General features: G+C 42.8%; 1 protein-coding gene across 2 annotated transcripts in view; it reads right to left on the bottom strand.

The window, feature by feature from the left end:
• Positions 1 to 235: 235 nt before the first annotated feature.
• The window catches only part of RELN (reelin), a 290,574-nt gene continuing 274,885 nt past the window's right edge, over positions 236 to 15,924 (bottom strand). The window contains exons 58-65 of one of the 2 annotated variants that reach the window (XM_068167080.1): positions 14,624 to 14,697; positions 13,640 to 13,801; positions 13,147 to 13,304; positions 12,148 to 12,367; positions 11,019 to 11,216; positions 10,529 to 10,627; positions 5,965 to 6,100; positions 1,307 to 1,393 (exon numbers count right to left, since the gene is read on the bottom strand). In XM_068167080.1, coding sequence (XP_068023181.1) covers positions 5,971 to 6,100; positions 10,529 to 10,627; positions 11,019 to 11,216; positions 12,148 to 12,367; positions 13,147 to 13,304; positions 13,640 to 13,801; positions 14,624 to 14,697 — 1,041 coding nt within the window. In that variant the 3' untranslated portion in view covers positions 1,307 to 1,393; positions 5,965 to 5,970. Of the gene's footprint in view, positions 1,394 to 5,964; positions 6,101 to 10,528; positions 10,628 to 11,018; positions 11,217 to 12,147; positions 12,368 to 13,146; positions 13,305 to 13,639; positions 13,802 to 14,623; positions 14,698 to 15,924 lie in introns of both variants that reach the window. The other variant, XM_068167089.1, reaches the window with a different exon arrangement.

Raw genomic sequence — 15,924 nt, 5'->3', positions numbered from 1 at the left:
AAGAGTGCATGTGGCTGTGCTCCCATTTCACTCCTTGCGACTGGACCTGTTCCAACAACCATGTTACGCCCATGGGTGGGGCTGGGAAGACCTCTTTGTTTGTGTTACATGCAAAGTGCTGTGAAGTGTGCTGTACGATCAATGTTTTCTGCAGAATCTGGGTGCTCACTACAAGAATTTGGTTTGTGATTTCATGTAAAGCCCACACGGCTTTAAAAGTCTGAGGTCAGAATGCTTTGTTGGCATTATTTTTATTGAAGCATGGATCTTTAACTTGGTTCACCATAAAGTGAAGCATTTTATTTATGGTAATAGACAGTTTAGGGCTATAGGGGCATTATAACGTTGCTGGTGTAGATACAACTTTATCAGAAGATACAAACATGACCCGCAATAGAAACAAACACCAAAGAGAACACCATGAAACGTCCACTGTTTACAAACCACTTCATTACTACAGACACCAAATGGCAGTTACTGTAAGTAAATCAGTTGCAGAGAACTGACTACATTTAGACAGGGAATAGGGAACTTTTGTTCAGGGCTTCAGCCACAGCTCCTTAGTAGAAAAAAGTTTCATGTCAAACATTCTTTTTCTTTAATCCACAAAACAATTCTAAGCAACAGACATATCAAAGAATAAGACCAAAGGATACCAATGCCTTTACAACTACCTTTGCAATTATATCCTTGATTAGGTACTTTGTTTTTTTGTTGTTGTTCTTGTTTGGGTTTTTTTTTAATATATTTTGTCAGAAGGTAAATAGCCCAAAAATCAGCAGCAAAAATATTACAACAAAACAAGTAAATACAGTGCCAGTCTGTAATGTGATAGAACAGAACACACAGAAGACAAACCATGATAACTTAATCATATAAAATGACACCGAGCTGACATACAGTGCACTTAAATATCTAGGTGACAAAGAATGTTAAACTCTGTACTTAGTATGTTGGGGTTTTAAACAGAAAGTCTGAAAAGTCTTTGTGCTTAACTTTTTTTTCCCATTAAACTGAATTAGTTGCTTACTTCCAATACTGCCACTGTAACTGATATTACAACAGATCACAATTTTCACAGACACACCAACATTAAAACATTTACCTATGAGAAAATAAGTCACTTCTCATTAGTTCACAGTGCGAAAAATTGGTGTACACTCTGTCTTGAGAGGCTTGCAGTTCTTCACCAAGCCAGCTGCAGAAAAGTCCTGATACCAGATGCAGTGCTAGATTTAGAGAATGGAAAGCAACACATCACATGTTGGGGAGAAAGGAAATAAATGTCTTGTTTCTTCATGGATATCGTCTAACAGACCTTCGTCTTCTGCTGTAGAAATGCCTGAGCCCATGTTGCCGTGAAAAATTCATCATGTAATTTTGTTTGCGAGTGCTGTCAAAGGCAAAGGTGGAGGAAAAGAGCAGTGTCAGTTTCTAGAATATGTACTTTAAATTACTTTGGAGCAGTGAGCTAGTGGGACAGACCCTTCTTTGTCCTTGCATGACCTTTCGAACCTCTACAAAATGAAGTGCACCCTTTGTAAAACAGCAAGGCACAAGGCAAGTGAGAATCTGTCCCACTTTGCTTTTATTTACAGTTCATTATCTTGGGGAAAGGGTGAGAGCTTTCAGCTCATGAAAATGTGCTGCCTAGGGCCAGGTTCACCAAAGCTCTATGCACTTCATACCTTCCCACTATGGGGCACTGCTCTGTAGTCCTTTCTTACTCTAGTTACCTCTCTGCCTTCAATTATTAACTGCTTTGGAGAACAGAAGAAAAGGTTCACTGCATTGTCTTACGCTTTTACCATACAGGAAGTGAAGTACAATACTCCTCTGCAGACCCAATATCTCCCTGTGCTATAACACCCCATACGAAATTAAAGGAAGCTCTTGGAAATTAGCATCATGTCTGGGGGAGACCAGTCAAAAGACAGCATGACTCCAGCCTGATTGAAGAAGGGGCACTTGTTTGGAAGACCCTCCCACATAACACAGGTTTCTACTTCTCCCCCTGAGGGAAGGAAGAAGGCAGCAATGGACAAGATGGGGACTTATCCCCAAGTCTGGAACTTTGGTACTTGAAAACCATCTAACTCCCAAGGGCTGGTTCCCACCTTTGGTTTCCAAATTTCAGCAGCTTTGGAAATGGAGCTGTAACATCTGTGGTGAATCCTTGCCCCCTTTTTCCACTTGGAAAAGTGGCATAAAAATGCTTCCACAGATGCAGTTTCTTAAAAAGGTTGGAGCACAGTATTAATGATGCATACCCTAAGGATCCAACAGGAGTAAGAAACTTCACCCAGGAGGAACTGCTGGTGATGGCATAACCAAATTTTCTTTTGGTTTCCAGGGGAAAAGAGCTGCAAAGTTGTAGTGTGCATGTGCAGTCTCAGGCTAATTTGTCTCCCTCTCCTAATTCTCCCTGCCTACTTAGAACCTTGTAGCTTCATCATGCAGTGGGAGAATGATGCCTGGCCTAAGCATTTCTACTGCAAGGGAGTGGATGTTACCAGCCCCCCCCCAAAACTAGAAGTCCATCAGATTTTAAGGGCAATCTGTGAAGTCAAGGCCTAAAGGCCTGTGGTAGACATTACAATCAACAAATTGCCCGTTTGTGAGTGCAAGGTTTTCACTTGGAGCTTTTCTCCCTGGTTAAGAAGCAAAGACTCATACTTCAATCAGCTGTACCTTCTAGTGCATAAACTGATTTTTTGTGAATGTGGTCCTCCAGGAAAAGGAATCACTGCATGCTTTGTAAGTCCTCCAAGGGTAAATGTAGCTTCTGTGTAAGCGGCTAGTTTTCTCTAAAAGCTTTGTATAACAAAGTTATACCCTTTTCAACAGCTGAGCTAGAGCACAACTGACTGAACTTAATAAAAGTAGCTGTCCAAAATGTAGGTTAGAAGCCCTTAAGCAAATCTAAGTTGCTTCCCAACTAGTTTTCCAACCACTGTAATACACCTACAAGAGTGAAACAAAGTTCAGCTCCCAGTGACAAGAAATGCAAGCAGATCTATACTCAGCACAACTTCTGGAACTCTCACAGTAAGGCAGAGCTCTAGAGCATCTGGCCCTTGAGACAGGGGTTACTGTTTGAGGTTGTCATGTCCTGGGTTTCACCTGACTCCCTCCAGTGAAGAGGAAAGGTCTGTGCTGATTTGAAGAGTTTTATGTGAGAGGGTGGCAGCAGTGAGTTGAGGTGGTAGCTCCAGTGCAAAGCAGCACTGAAGATCAGTCTTTATTCTGGTCCTGTAGTCATCTCAGTGGAACATCACCCTCACCTCAATGCTGAGTGCCTTGCTAAGGCAGGAAGGAAATTATGACTCTGAACCTGCTCCTGAAGGTGGCTGCCATTGGGCATTAGTCCTGAAGGAGGTTTTAGTACTACCTTCCCTTTAATTCCCACTGCCTGGGAAGTGAGTGGTTGCTTAGACACAAGGCCTTCAAGGTGACATCCCACCTCTTAGTAGAGCATCCTAACTATGAAGTGAGCATGGAGCATCTGTCTGCTGGGAGAAGGATGTCTCTGCAGGAGACAGAGGTGTAGAAGAAAGCACAGCTGAATTCTTGAGTGGGCTTGCTCAGGGTACATGGGGTCAAACAGAGCCTGTCAATGTGTTTAGCTGAAAAAATTGCTGTTTCTGGACCTGGTTAAAATTAGGACCAAGCTTGCTGTGAGAGCCTCAGATTGGGCAGAACTTGGACAGCTGGGACACATGCTAAGCTACAGTCCTTGGCCCAGAGGCCTCTGTGTGCTCCCACCTCCCTCCTGCCTTTGATCAGCTCACATGCAGCAGCAGCTCCACAGTGATTTTTCAGGAGTCGTTTTAGAAACTGCTAGGTGCGCTTGGGCTCTGTGTCACTTCAAATGGCCAAAAACTTTGTGATGAACATGTTTAAAACAATGAACAAAGGAAAAAAGAAAACCACCACCAAAGGAAATAATTGAAAAAAGGAGCAAGGAAAAGGAGAGATATACTTCTTTTTTAATGGGTATTATTCTGGCTTGTTATTATATAAGATGATGTGTGAAAAATAAGAGAAATCTAAATAGTCAAGAATTAATAACTTGATGTTTTTGCCTGCACTGACATGGTTCAAACTTGTCCTCACTGATGTCTGAGACAGACTTTCCAGCTCATAAAAGCTCCATGCTTGCTATAGAAAATGGCATAATTTTCACTTGCTGTAGGTAAATCTATATGCCCTGTGTGCTCTGGTATCATATCATATTTGGAATCCACAAAATCAGAGCAGGTCTGTATGGATTTGTCTGAATTAATTTTATACATGGGTAGGAGACAAGCACTGTACAAGAGAGATCACCAGTGCTTTAGAGGAGTTACCTGATACAGTTTGCAGGAGTACTGACATGACTTAAGAATGCTTTCAATACTATTAATAACAAATTTTGTTTGCATTTTCACAGACTCAGAAAAGGCTTTGCCATGCTTTTGCTGTTCTTTCTTGTTCAGAGAACAAAAATATGCTGGGCAGCATCAAGGTACATTAGGAATGGACCTTCCCTTCCCTAATGGAGGGTGTGGAGGGAACTTTTCTTGGATGTCAGTGGGAACTTGAAGACTTCTTTGCAACTGTGAAATGGACTGGTCAGCATCTGCTGAGGCTTCTGCCTTTTTCTGTGCATTCATTGAACCAGCAGTGAGTCAGAAAAGCACAGATCTAAAATTGTCATCTGTGAATTGTTGGTGGAGCAAATACCAAAACAATCAATTAATGGGAGCAATTACAACATTAATTACAGCAAATTACATTAATTATAGCAAATATGGTATTGTCAATGATTTTTGGCACCATGATTTAAAAGTATATAGAAGATAGTAGTGCTCCAGTTTATGCAGGAAACCCTAAATAACTTCATAGTAGTCACTAGAGTTACACTTGTTAGATGGAAACAACATGCAGCTAACAGGGAGGAACAAAAAGGATGCATTTAATAAATACCTTTAATAAAGCCATTTATGAGAAGGAGTTGCTCTGGTCTCTAGTCTTTAACAAAGCATTCTGGCTATTGAATATTTCCTACAGCAAAGTTTGAACTACAAGTCTGTAACTGAAAATTGATGAAAACAGAACACAGCCAAATGGAATGGAGAATGTGAGGTATCCACTCCCAGGTGTATACTAACATCACTCATTGTTTATATGATTCTGGGTTTAATTGACAAGGTATAAAGGAACCAAGCAGAAACAAAAATAGTTGGATAAGAAAATGAAGCATGACCAAAGCCTTAAGAAACGGCAAAACTATGCCTCAGGGCTGGGCTTGGTGTACATTTTGAAGCTGAATTACAAGTACTTTGTGAGGAGGGTACTGTGATAAAGAAAGTGATGTGCTCTGGCTGAAGTCCTGATGGCTGTTAACAGTGATAAATACTCTGGTCAGGATTTGAACCCAGAGCTCAGTAGCTATGCTAACTGTTGACATGTGGTGACTGTGACAGCACAAGGCAGCAAAGGTACGAGAAGCAAAAATAGTGGGGAGAAACTTGCTGTGTGTCCAAGGGGCACACATGGCTGTGTCACCAGGCAACCTCACTGACAGACACTGCCTGGCTGTGGCTTTAGCTCTGTGGTTGTTAACTACAAAAAAAGAAAAAAAAAAAGTGGGAATTCCCCCTTGGGGCTGAGAGGTCACCCACTGGGTGCTGTAAAGTGGCAGGTCACATTGCACTGCAGGAGAAGGAGAAGGCCTCCTCACCACCATCTTTGATGTTTCCACTGCCTCATAGATTGAGCGGCTGAACACTTTCTGCTAAACTTAACCTCCCTCAACTTCCCCCCAGCACCCTGAGGAAGAGCTGCAGGATTAGGGCCCTCAGAGCTCTGTGGCACATTTCAGAGAGCACAAATCATTTTCCACCAACCCACCACTGACAAAGCTCTGTGATGGCTGTAACAGAAAAACACATTTGGTATGGATTCAGGGAAAGCACTTACCTTATTCTAGTGCAAAACCAATGACAGCAAACAATGAAATACAACACAAGTTAGAAAATGCCTTTCAATGCATGCAGCACTGTGATTAGTCATAAAACCCTGATGAGGTTTAGAGGCAATATAGGATTTTTCATCTCTTTTGAAAATAAAAATTGGACAAATTATTTCCTTGTATTTCATATCAATGTTTATGTTTTCATATTCTATAAAATTCAGCATGCACTTTTGAGGAACATAATAAAAATGTCATAAAAGCACAGTCTGCACCGTATTAAATTTGGCATAAATGTTGTGAATATGCAGATAATTACCTAATGTTTGAGCTGCTTCTGTTCTTTATTATAAATATGCTGATGTTTTCATTTAAATGCATTTGTCAAATCATTGCTTTTTACTAAAACAATGAAGCAGATGAAAATGCTTTTCCACATGAGCACGCATTGTTGGTGCTAGAATAGATAACTTTTATTTTAGTGTTGCAAAATAAGGATAAACATTCTTTGCACCAAATGCAACATCAGTTCTCAATGAATCATTTGTGCCAAAAACGTGAAGGTATCTAGACAATGAAGAGCATGGAGTGATGGCTGTGGAGGGATTTGTTCTGTTACCTTACAGCTAGCCATAAAATGGTCAATCGGAACAATATTTCTTGTCTGGATTAAATCGTGGGTTTTGAGGTGCAAAGAAAGCAACATCAGACCCTTAGTGTTCAGCTTATCATCACCCCTTAGTCCTTAATACCTTTGACCAGAACTGAGGTCCGTGAGGGCCTGGCTATACACAAAGAAATGGCAGTACCAAATGCACATGCAAAAAAGTGTGTGTGGTGTCTGTGCAGCAGACTGGCTCAGAGCTGTGCTTCCAGAGAAAAACAATGTGTGAATGAAATGCAGACCTGGACACGGGCTCTTCTTAGGGAAGAAGTACAGGGGTACAGAAAGCTGCTCTTTGTTCAGCCTGGGCTAAAACAGTTTTATCCTAAGAAGAGCCACATGGAACATGTGAGAATTGTGCCCAAAGCTTTGTTTGCACATGGAGAGGAAAAAGATGCTGGGCTAATGAGAAGTGCTCAGCACTAGCTCTATCGGGGCTGGACGGCTCAGCACCTAGCAGCCGCTCCCCGCTGCAACGAGCCATCAGCTGGCCTTGAAACAAATTGGCAGGTGGTTAGTGGGCACGAGTGGGGCAAGGCATCACAGTCAGAGCAGGTATCATGTCACCTCCTCGGGAGAGGGGTTCCATCTGAGCACCATCTGCAGCTGCAGCACCATCTGAACAACACTGCTTTCAGTGATCGTTCATCCCACAGTGGAATGATTCTAAGGGACACACACAAAGGCATCCATCTTGGGGCTTTTTGATCACTGCCAGGTATTTTACATACAAGTATCCTCTGCAGGATATTTTTTTTCCCCTCCCTCCAGTAAATTATGTTGGGAGCAAAAAGTAACCCAAGAAACTGCCTCTGAGAGTGTGTTTGCTGGTGAGAATATGGTGGCCCTTGGCTCAGAAATCAGTTGGGCTGAAGAGTGTCATGGCCCTGGCTGTGCATCAGCTGTAAGTAATATCTGCACTGTGACTTAGCAGCTGGGCTGGAGAAAGAATTAATTTCACATTTTTGGATTGCTGGGAAGAGTTGAGCCATGAAAACAGGCACTCATAGACATGTCCCTGGAATGAGCAGGGACCTTCCTCATGCTGGATGGGAAAAAAAATCCTTGGTGGTGCCACTTTCTTACAAACCATCTCTCCTTGCTGCCAAGTTCTTCCTGTTTGTCCTCTTACTCTACCCCTTAGTTTGCTCAAGGAGACCGTGGCTCCCTCTGCAGAGGGACCTCGACTGACTGGACAGATGGGCAGAATCCAATGGGATGTCATTCAACAAGTCCAAGTGCCAAGTGCCGCACTTTGGCCACGGCAACCCCATGCAGAGCTACAGGCTGGGGTCAGAGTGGCTGGAGAGCTCCCAAACAGAGAGGGACCTGGGGGTACTGATCGACAGCTGCCTAAACATGAGCCAGCAGTGTGCCCAGTTGGCCAAGAAGGCCAATGGCATCCCGGCCTGCATTAGGAATAGTGTGGCCAGCAGGAGCAGGGAGGTCATTGTACCGCTGTACTCTGCATTGGTTAGGCCGCACCTTGAGTACTGTGTCCAGTTCTGGGCCCCTCAGTTTAAGAAGGGCATCGAGACACTTGAACATGTCCAGAGAAAGGCAACAAGGCTGGTGAGAGGCCTTGAGCACAAGCCCTATGAGGAGAGGCTGAGGGAGCTGGAATTGTTTAGCCTGGAGAAGAGGAGGCTCAGGGGTGACCTCATTGCCCTCTACAACTACCTGAAAGGTGGTTGTAGCCAGGAAAGGGTCTCTTCTCCCAGGCAACCAGCACCAGAACAAGGGGACACAGTCTCAAGCTGCGCCAGGGGAGGTTTAGACTCGAGGTGAAGAGAAAGTTCTTCACCGAGTGACTCATTCGTCATTGGAATGTGCTGCCCAGGGAGGTAGTGGAGTCACCGTCCCTGGAGGTGTTCAAGAGGAGATTGGACGTGGCACTTGGTGCCATGGTCTAGTCATGAGGTCTGTGTTGATAGGTTGGACTCAATGATCCTTGAGGTGTCTTGCAACCTTAGTTATGCTGTGATACTGTGATACTTGCCCATGGTTTGGGGAAAAGCTGGCACAGCACTCAGCTGTGTACCTGGGGGTACAGACAGCCAAACCACTGCCTAGGGCATTTGGGAACTTCAGCCTTCTTTGTCAGCACACAGGAGGGTGGGGAAAACACAATATGACTTATGAGGAAAGCCAGGAATTTCTGCACTTTCCTAACCACACCTAGTCTAAGCTGCCTTCTTGCTGGAAGACCCCACAGGCTAGAGGTTTGCCTGCTGTGTCAATGTGGGCACACAGATTATAAACAAACATGACAATCTAGGACTCAAACCAAGGCCAGTGAGGATCATTTTGATAGTGCCCAGAGTATGGAGTCTGGTTCAGGCAGGTGATGAAGCACAGAGTTCCAAGGACTGAGCACAGAGCACCAATGGGTCCTGTAGCCAGGGACAGTCATGGATTTCTGAGACAAGGTCAGAGTGGCAACAGGAATATTTCCCCTTGGGAGACATGGATGTTTCCTAACGTATCCCAGCTTTGAGATGAATAAGCCAGGCAGAAGCCTACTGACACTCCAATGACTTCCTATAGAATTAATAGGAAGAGGTAATTACAGCACTCTGGTGAATCCTTGTGGGCCCTGGGGTGGCTATTGCCACCAGAGCTGTCCCCTGCCAACCTTCTTGAAAAGGCCTTCTTTTTTTTATTGGTTTTTTTTTAATTACAAGGTAGAAAGACATGGGAATATGGTTCCCTAAACACTGGGAACCACCTGCAAGTTCCTTATCTTTCCTAATGCAACATCATGCAACCATTGATTAACTAAGCCAGGAATTATATCTGTCCCTCTGTTTTTATAAGTTTTAAGCTTAATGTTATGGAAGCAGAGCCCAGCAAGGCATGTAAAAGCAGCAGAGCATGTACAGTTACTCAGTGCTGGAACCAATTTGACTTGGGGTTGATATGAGTGCCATGCAAGCTGGTGCTTCTTGGTGGCAAAAGGAACAGGGCTAACTAGCAATCAGATAATTAACTTTGCTACTGTCACAAAGCATCACTTGCAGTGTCTCTGCTAATTCAGAAACCTTGTGGATTTAATTACACAGTCTGGAAGTTATCCCAGCCTAGTTTCTTCATTTCTGGATTTTAAATTGTTCAATAAAAGGAACGTTTGAACCTATCTATGGAGCAGGCACGCCTCTCTCTGCCAACCACTGTCACGATGAGTTTCCGCCCGTGAAGCCACGAGCATTTCACTTCTACTGGAACTAAACTGTTAGAGGAAAAGCAGGTCAGCTCCTGGTGATGGAACACAGCAAAACGGGTTAGCTGCCAGCAAACCCATCTCAGCAATGGGAGAATCAGGAGGCTGCAGACACTTTACTTGGTAAAATCTTGACCAAGGGGATGAGTACAGAGCTTGGACCATGGGAACCTGATACAGTGAACCCTGTTTCTGAACAGTGTCCTTCTTACTAAAAAAAGGAAATGAATAAGGCATTAGTTGCTAATGCAAATTGGTCAGAGGCACAACAACATTACTCTGTGCAAGGAGCAATAAAGCAGACCCTTTAGTGTCTTTAGTTAGGACAGAGATCAGTCTTACATGGCAGTACAGCACTGAACAGGAATAGCCTTTCTTACGTCCCAGCACAGTATTTTTTCATGGTCATTGATGCATTACAGCCCCACACCAATAGGTGGTGGTGGCAAAGCCCTGCTTTACCTCCTGTGTTTTTCCACAAAGGACACCACATACCCCTGCTGTGCCACTTACTGTGTGGCTGCCTTAACTGCTGCTGCTTGCAGTCAGGGCAGAGCATTAGCAAAGACTGCTTCTCAAAGGTTTCTCTGGGCCACAGTGGTTCTTACTGAGCTCAACACTCATGCCATGCTGGAGGGATTTCAGTGCTTTCTGAGATGGGGTGGGATGAGGTGAAGCTGATACTCACAGGACGACTTCTACGTGGTCCAAAGCCCACTGATCATGACCTGTTCCATTGTGACGAGGCTGCCACCAGCGCAGTAGGACTCCCTTCATTCGTGCCTCCCTGTCATACAACAACAAGTGCCTATGAGAGCTCCAGACTATTGCTGCTTTACATATCCCAATCTAGTTCCCAACAGGAACTGAGAGCAAAGTCAAAATGTTATTTCTACATTCCAGAAAATCAACACACCATGTGTGCAAAACACTGAATGGTGAAAAATGCATACATAAGGAGGAATTCCATTTTGATCTCCCATCTTTAAAACAAATATTCCAGTTTTCTTTTAAGGATATTGATAAACACTGGGCTGGAATCTGTAATCAGCCTTCCTCTTAATTGTTTACCCTCTTATCAACCTTTGTTCTTCCACAGTGATGCAAAGATAGATTTTTTTCTTAGCAGAAATATATTTTGTGCACTTAATGATAATGAAATGTGGTTGAGTACTCACAGGGGAACATTGTAAGACACTCTTTGGGCTTGTATAAAGTCCTTTGGCTGATGCTGTGCAATTACTTGCCATGTAATTCCATTATTTACACTGTACTGGAGGAGCACTGCCTTGTCTACAGTGTTGGGATCACTCAGATTGGTATTGCAACTGTCTGTTTGTGAAATGCTTCCAATTTGCAAAACAAACATGATTTTGCTGTAAAACACACAGAGAAAAGGTGTTTTCAATATACAGAGTATTCAAACAGGAACAATAGTATTTCCAGGTTTATTGCAGTCACCTTAGTAAAATGTTCAGCATCCACAAGAGTCATTACTTTTAACATGCAAAATAAACTCACATCAGCTCCTGTGTATAATGTATTGCTGGTAGTTGGGAGCAATAGATCCAATTTTACAAGACACATAAACAATATAAACATGCAAATCAATGTATGAAAAGCTAAAAAAGGGCAAATAAAGGTTGAATATAATGAAATGCCTAGAAGATTTATCAGTTTCTACCTGAGTGTTCAAGTAAGAAAGGAAGTGGCTGATTTATATCTGGCCCATCTGCCAATTCCTCCCATTTCTAATCCTGCTTTAGACAACCAAATACAAACCAGTCCCAATAGCTGTCACTCTGTTATGAGCCAGCACAGACTGGTGGCTGCATTTGTTTTTCCACGTCCAAAGAGGCTCAACAGATGAAAAAGATCCTCCTGTTCCTTGCCAGGTGAATCTAATTCTGTTTGACAACTGAAACGTGAAGATGAGTCTGTAATTACTAATAGCATCTTCAGTCCCAACTGCTGTGGAGGCACACACAGACATGGGATTTGTCTTATCAGATCAGGCACTGCTCCAGACAGTCTGGTGCTCAGCCCTTGCCAATGGCTTCATTGTCAATGTTGGCTTACTAGAGAGTGCTCTGTTGGGCACATCTGACATTTTTATCACTTCCTCCATGCTCTCCATCTCCCAGATGGAAGTCACAAAATGTTTTGCCAACCCCAATATTTATCTGCTGGCCACATCAGACTGCATTGTACAGACAGGTCAGTACTGACCCACATGGCTGCACATACATACAAAGAGTTTCTTTTCTCATAAGCTGATAAAAGAGCATTTGGGGCTCAGAGCAGTACCTTGCTCGAGTGAGATCCAGAGGCTTGGTCACAGCTTGGCGTATCTGACATCCATTAAAGTAGAGCGAATCTCCGTGGGCATAGGGGGCCAGCTGTCCACATCCATTCCCTATCACCCCCCCCTGGATGGTTTCCCAGTTTATTTCAGTGACTCTTTCAGATTCAAAATTATCTTTAATGTAACTGGGGAGATCGTGGCTAAAAACAGAGCAGTCATCACCTAAAAATGACACAATCAGGTTATCAAACACACAGATCATTGTAATTCCCTTCAAGTTATGGCCCAAAGCACACCATGACTACAGCCTGAGTGCATTTCAGCAGATCCTTTCCTGATGTGCACAGTGCTGTACAGCAAACTGAGGCTGTGAGTTTGGGTTTTCACAGCAGTATAGCTTCAAGAACTACAAGATTGTTTCTCCTATTTTGCACTGAGGCCAATGTGAGAAACCTCAAATTGCTGGGTGAAGGGAACCACCTGTAAACCTGGGAAGGAATCTGATCTTAGAAAGTGGTGAGACTCTCTCCTGGAAGTCATCAAATACTGGCTCCACTCCCACAAAACATTTAAAATGTAATGAGGGCACTCAGGTACCATTAGACATGGACTTAAATGCATTGATGGATTGGAGCAGAACACTGTCCTGATGGGGCACAGAACAGAGTCACAGGTGCCAGCCACCAACATCTGGATCCCATGCACACGGCCCTCCCCTTGACAGGAGTATAGGGTGAGCAGGTAGCCATGTTCTGCCTTCAGTGAAGGCTGAATGGGCTTTACATACAGTGTCAGACAGGAGAGACTGCTGACTCAAACCAGAAAGAGGAAAGGGAGGGAAGGGTTGCTCTTTGCAGCTCTGTCAGATTGTTAATTTACAATTTAGTACTCAAGCATTCTGGTGATTAATTTAGACTTGACATGTCACTTATTTTGTGGTTGAATTTTGAGCTCAATTAGACTGTAACAGATGTCTGAGAAAGAAACTGAAGAAATAAAACCTTGGTATCCTTCATCACAGATGCAAATGGCTCCAGTTGTGCAATATCCATGGCCACTGCAGAGCCTAGGGCATGCTTCCCCGATGTACACATGGTCGATTGCCCAACTCTGCTTCTCTAGCTCTTCTCCCTTCTGAATCCACCTGAACTGAGTTGCACTGCAGATATCAAAAGCCAAAACCCAAATTGTGATACCTAGCAATGAAACACATCTGTACAGTGACGTTCAAAGGTACCAGCAGCAGGGGTAATGAAATATGTCTTATGAAGGGACTGTGCCTTCAATAACAGGAGAGATTCAGCCTGAATGGGTGGCTGCTGCATTGCTGGCAGTAGCCAGTTCTATGAACAAAAAGCTTCCTGAAAAACATTAATTATTAGGTCTAAATCCAGCAATAAGGAAGCATTTAAAACATTTACAATTCAGCAATTGTGCCAGAAAGAGCACTGGCATTTTATAGTTCCACAGGGAGCTGACCCTTCAATAACCTACCTGGATGAGACATGATCAGGCAGTTGGATAGTTATCCTTCTCCACATGGAGCTGTTAACAGAGTTATAGATGGTAGCTTCATGGAATTGAAATGGGGAGCAGCCAATGCTATTAGATGAGGAAGGAAGACAATGTGTCTGGACAAGCTGCCATGAGTCTGTCCTGTAAGAAGCAACAAAAAAGTATGTTTTAGAACAACTGAAAGAATAAAGAAACAGAAACAAATACTTTCTAATGGTCATGGTGTTGTTTGTCTTAATAAAAGAACCCAAGAGACTGCCATCAAAAGTTACCATGATCTGGAGCCACAAACAGACAAGAGGTGAGAGGCTGAAGCATCAGTTGCAGCCAGGGAGGATGTTCCTGCAGCACGGCTGAGTGCTTAAAACTCTTGGTAGGGGTACCCACAGAGGAGTCCAACCTAGAGCTCCTCTGGGCTGGTGTGACAGAAGGATTTATTTAGGGGTCTGCTCCTTGGTCTTTTTCTTACAGTGTTCAGAAGAGCCCCAACAGAATTTGTTCCATCTTTTGCCCACAGTGAAGAATACCCCTTTCCTTGTACAAATGTGCTACTATCCTACAGTGTTACTAATTGTTTGCTTCTTAAAGACCAGTTTGGAGTTCAGTAACTCATATTTCATCACAGCTTGGCCCTAAAGAGGTGGTCCCAGGTCATACTAAATGATAGCTTCATGTGAGTGCAGTTTTCTGTCAGCACATTTTAAACAGATGCTTGCTTATGAATGTGACTGTAGATGCCTAAGTGCCATCAATCTGTCAACATGTGGGATAAATCATAAAGAGAATTAACAGGAGTTATGTAGACAAATTCTAGTGGTTGTACACAAGCTTTGTGTTCACTTCCTGTTACAAGATGAATAGCAAAGCCATTGCTTTAATAAATAAAATCTTGCTAGATTTTTTGTATCACACTATTTTATTTTAATATTTTTTTTCAGGTTTATGTGTTCTGCTGTCATTTACCTGGCATCCTTCGTATACTCCAGCATCACAGAGTGGAGGTCCCCACAAGAAGTTGCCTCACAACCAACCACAATCTAAGGCACAAAGAAAATTTTCTGGTAGACATTTAATGTGATATAGAACAAAGCCTTGCATTTGTTTATGTTCTTTACAGGCTGTATAAAAGAGATTTACAACTTAGATCTTGGACAAAATCCATCAAAAGTGGGTGGAAAACAGACACTACTTCAGATACTGTTTTTACATAATGAGTTTTACTTCATTGCTGCTGTTGTTTTCAAAGAGAGTTCAAATACTACCTTCTCGAAGGTCAAATTAAATACCTAAACAAACAGATGTTCTGAAACACAGAGATGTGGTAGCTCCTTGGCATTTCAGAAAGTGAATTACCAAACTATGTCTTAGTTGTCTATGAAATTTATAGTTCATAAACATATGGATATAAGCTTCAAGTAAATCTGACTTAAGAACAGGATTATTCTGAATATTTAAAACAAACATATTTGTGTCGCATTAGAGTGCAAAGATGACAGTACTCAATGTACAGAACTGAACAGTTAGCAAAAGGCTGAATTTTAAGAGCTTCAAACCCAAATGTCAGCTATACACAAGTTTAGAAATAAGATCTTTGCTGTGTCTGGTGAAGAAAAGAGAGGAGACAATTGGGAGAGACAAACTTTACAGTGAGGGTTTAGTCACGTGCCCTATTAAATGTTGATGGATTATCATAACTTGGGCCTTAAAATGGAGGAGAAAAAAGGTGATAGGCTGGGTAAAACAAGGCTGTGTAAAATGGGAGGGTCTCAGCATTAAGCAGTAAAAAAGCCTGTCACACTCCTCTTTGTTACATTTGCTTCAAAGGTGACATGGTGTGTGAGTAGGGGAAGCAGTGCTTTGGGGATTGTATTACACAGTCAATATAAACCAGGCAATGATGGTGAGAAAAGGTGAAAATATTGGTTAGTGGAAGATGGAAAACTCTTCAACAGTCTTGTCAAACAGAAGAGCAAGGAAAAACCCCTGACAAGCAAATGGGGGCTGTTTGGATAGCACCGCTTTCAGATGAGTTCCTGGCTTATTTAAGAACATTTCTGAATGACAACTACAGGCTACCTTTGGCCCTCTGCACAATTTTTCCTTAAATCAAAGTAAAATACCCAGAAATGTTTCTCATATTACTTAAGTCATTTGCTGTGACACAAGTAAGTAGAAGGGGTGCTTCTACTTGAGCACTTCTGCCTTTCCCATGCCACTGTTCTCCAGCCTGCCTCTACCTTGCCTTTTCTGCTTATTCCTGAGGT

This window comes from Melanerpes formicivorus, unplaced genomic scaffold, assembly GCF_026170545.1.
Source record: "Melanerpes formicivorus ecotype bairdi unplaced genomic scaffold, bMelFor1.0.p_v2 SCAF_3, whole genome shotgun sequence".
NCBI classification, from domain to species: Eukaryota; Metazoa; Chordata; class Aves; order Piciformes; family Picidae; genus Melanerpes; species Melanerpes formicivorus.
Note: the sequence above shows the minus strand (reverse complement) of the source record. Positions and strands in the feature narration are given on the sequence as shown.